The 3079-nt window shown below is 38.2% G+C and overlaps 1 protein-coding gene across 1 annotated transcript; it reads left to right on the top strand.

The window, feature by feature from the left end:
* The first annotated feature begins 722 nt into the window (after positions 1 to 722).
* On the top strand, positions 723 to 2146 carry LOC133033461 (uncharacterized). Its single transcript, XM_061108195.1, has 3 exons — positions 723 to 1476; positions 1730 to 1972; positions 2136 to 2146. Exons 1-3 carry the CDS (start codon positions 723 to 725, stop codon positions 2144 to 2146), a joined length of 1008 nt encoding a protein of 335 aa, XP_060964178.1.
* The last annotated feature ends 933 nt before the right edge of the window (positions 2147 to 3079 follow it).

The following is a 3079-nucleotide window of genomic DNA, read 5'->3' as shown; positions in this document are numbered from 1 at the left end:
CCACCCTTTTTCATGGTCGCGACCCTTTCTCATTGTCGCGACTATGCTCGCGACTACGAGGCATAGACAAAAAGCTCATTTTTATGGTTTTGCCTATGGTCGCAACTAAGCTTTATGAAGTCGCGACTATGGGCTAAACATGAGAATTTTGGGCATTTTTGAAATTTCGTCATTCAGAGATAGCAATCTTAATTTCTATTGAAGGGGCTCGTGTTTTAGAAGAAAGATACTCAGGAATTGTACCCTAAAACTGAAGAAGGAGGCAGAGGAAGCACTTGTGGCGACCCAGAGTAAGATCACCAACTAATTCTTTCTTATCTCTCTTGATTTCTATGTTAATTTTTGTTTTAAATTTGATTATGGAGATTATGAACTAAAGTCATATTGGGGAGATGATGAATGTTTATTGACATTATTATTTCTTAACTTAATGGTAATTATTATTTCTTCTTTCTTGATTGTGAATTTATCTATATTTGTGCTTAATTCCATGTTTGAGATTTTGTCAAGGGTACTGATACAAAAGGTGGTTAGGGACCAAATGTTTGTAACTAACTCTTCTTGGTTAGTTGGAGTTTCTATTATTTCATTGTACATTGTATATAAAGCAGAGCTTGCTCTTTCAATCAATAATAACTGAATTCTCTTATCTCTCGTTCTCTCTCTTTCCCTCTATTCTTCTTCAACTCAACATGGTATCAGAGTTGTAGTCGTTCACAGCCATGGAGCACCAAACGGCCAGCTATGGTGGAGCCTCAAGATTGAACCAGGCTCAAGGTCAGAATCAAATGGAAGCTTTTCTTCCAAGATCCTATCATGTATCATTTACACACTCACTATCAATAAAACTCGATGAACACAACTTCTTTTCGTGGAAACATCAAGTTCTTGCCTCGATTAAAGGAAGCAAACTTCATAAATTCCTGGACTCAACTCAAGCTCCCACACAGTATCTCACTGTTGATGATGAAGCTCAAGACAAAGTCAATCCAGAATTTGAAGATTGGGAACAGCATGACAATATTCTTATGTCTTGGCTTTTATCGTCCATGTCTGAGGAAACAACAAATCTCATGGTAGGATGTGTCACCACAACTCGGATCTGGACCACCTTGAAGGAAAACTACACAGCTCTTAATGCTGCGAACATCAGTCTGTATAAGACTCACCTCAGAAACACCAAAATGACAGTTTCCTTAAACGATTATATGTTAAAGATCAAAGGTTTGGTTGATCTTCTTGCCACAATTGGTCACAAACAATCTCATCAAGATAACATCGAGGCCATTTTCAATGGTCTCCTTGCGGAATACGATGTGTTTGTGACTTCTGTTACTACCAGGAAAGATGCATACACCGTACCAGAAATGGAGGCTCTACTAATGGCTCAATCCGCTCGCATAGACAAGAATGCTAAAGCTTTGGACATCAGCAAAAGTGAGGCGAATCTTGCTCACATCAGACCATCCCAATTTGGTTTTCCAAATAGAAACCCATACTTTGGAGCTTAAATGCCATTTGGTTTCAATCGAGGCTCTCAATTTCAAACATATGAACCAATGATGCAACAAATGAATCGAGGGATGCTCAACCCAGGGCGTGGCAACAATAACGAAGAAAATCGTGGAAATTTTCTTACTTGTCGTGGACAGCAAACTCCCTCAAATTCCAAGCCTCAATGTCAACTATGTCACAAGATGGGACACACTATAAAACAGTGTTTTTACAGGTTTGACAAACACATTCACAAGCCCTGAATCTTTCAATCAAATGTCAATTGCTGCCAATTTTGTTAAAATGCAAGCCTATGTTGCCACTTCAAAAATTGTTGCAGATGACAGTTGGTATCCAGACACAGGAGCAACTCATCACCTAACACCTGATGCATCCAATCTTGCCTCCACCAGCACCTATACTGGTCCTGAACAAGTTTTCATGGGAAATGGCACTGATCTCAACATTGACAACATAGGTAAATCCTTCTTAATCTCTCCTTTCACCTAGCATACATTGTCCATAAATAATCTTCTTTATGTTCCCTTGATCACAAAAATATGCTAAATGTCTCTCAATTTGCCTTAAATAACAATGTCTTTTTTAAGTTTCACCCCTCCCATTGTTTGGTTATGGAACAGGGTACCAATAAGATCTTGTTGGCTAGGAAGCTTGAAAAAAAGCTTTACAAGTTCACTCCCACAAATTTCACTCATCTCCCATCCAATGTCTCACCACAGCTGAACAAATCATCTGTCTCTCATTATCTTAATCATCAATTGCATCATTCTAATTCCAATTTTTCCTTATGGCATAGTAGGCTTGGCCACCCTACTGCCAAAATTGTAAAATTGGCTCTCACCTCTTATAATATACCAATTTCCAATAAAACTAATGCAAATTTCTGTTCAGCTTATTTTCTTGGAAAACATCACAAGTTACCTTTTTTATTTTCCACTACTACTTATCATGAGCCACTCCAACTTCTACATTCTGATCTTTGGGGCCCTACTCCAATGAATTCTACTAATGACTATAGATATTACATTAGTTTTGTGGATGCCTATTCTAGGTACACTTAGACATACATGCTAAGAACAAGAGATGAGGCTTTACCAACATTTACAAAATTTAAGACTCAAATGTAACTGCAACTTGGATTTAAAATCAAAACATTACAATATTATTGGGGTGGGAATTCAGAGCCTTTACAAATTTGTTAGAACAGTGTGGTGTTGTTCATAGACTAGCTTGTCCTCACACACATGAGAAAAATAAGGTGGTTGAAAGGAAGCATAGGCATATAGTTGAAACAGGTCTTACTTTGCTTGCCCAAGCCTCTCTCCCTTTGTCTTTTTGGGATGACGCATTTAGAACCAGTGTCTATCTCATTAATCGAATGCCTACTGCTACAATCCAAAACCTTTCTCCATTAGAGAAATTGCTCCACACTACACCAGATTATAGCGCACTTCAAGTCATTAGATGTCTATGCTATCCTAACCTAAGACCATACAATAAAAATAAATTGTAGTACAGGTCAACACCACGTGTCTTTCTAGGCTATAGCATGTCTCACAAGGGC

The sequence above is a fragment of the Cannabis sativa genome, chromosome 1 (assembly GCF_029168945.1).
Source record: "Cannabis sativa cultivar Pink pepper isolate KNU-18-1 chromosome 1, ASM2916894v1, whole genome shotgun sequence".
Classification (NCBI taxonomy): Eukaryota; Viridiplantae; Streptophyta; class Magnoliopsida; order Rosales; family Cannabaceae; genus Cannabis; species Cannabis sativa.
Note: the sequence above shows the minus strand (reverse complement) of the source record. Positions and strands in the feature narration are given on the sequence as shown.

Bases quoted from the DNA above. Each gene is read 5' to 3' on its own strand.
- LOC133033461 (XM_061108195.1), top strand. From the start codon at position 723: ATGGAGCACCAAACGGCCAGCTATGGTGGAGCCTCAAGATTGAACCAG. The intron at 1,477-1,729 runs GTTTTCCAAATA...GTGTTTTTACAG, and splicing joins CATCAGACCATCCCAATTTG to GTTTGACAAACACATTCACA.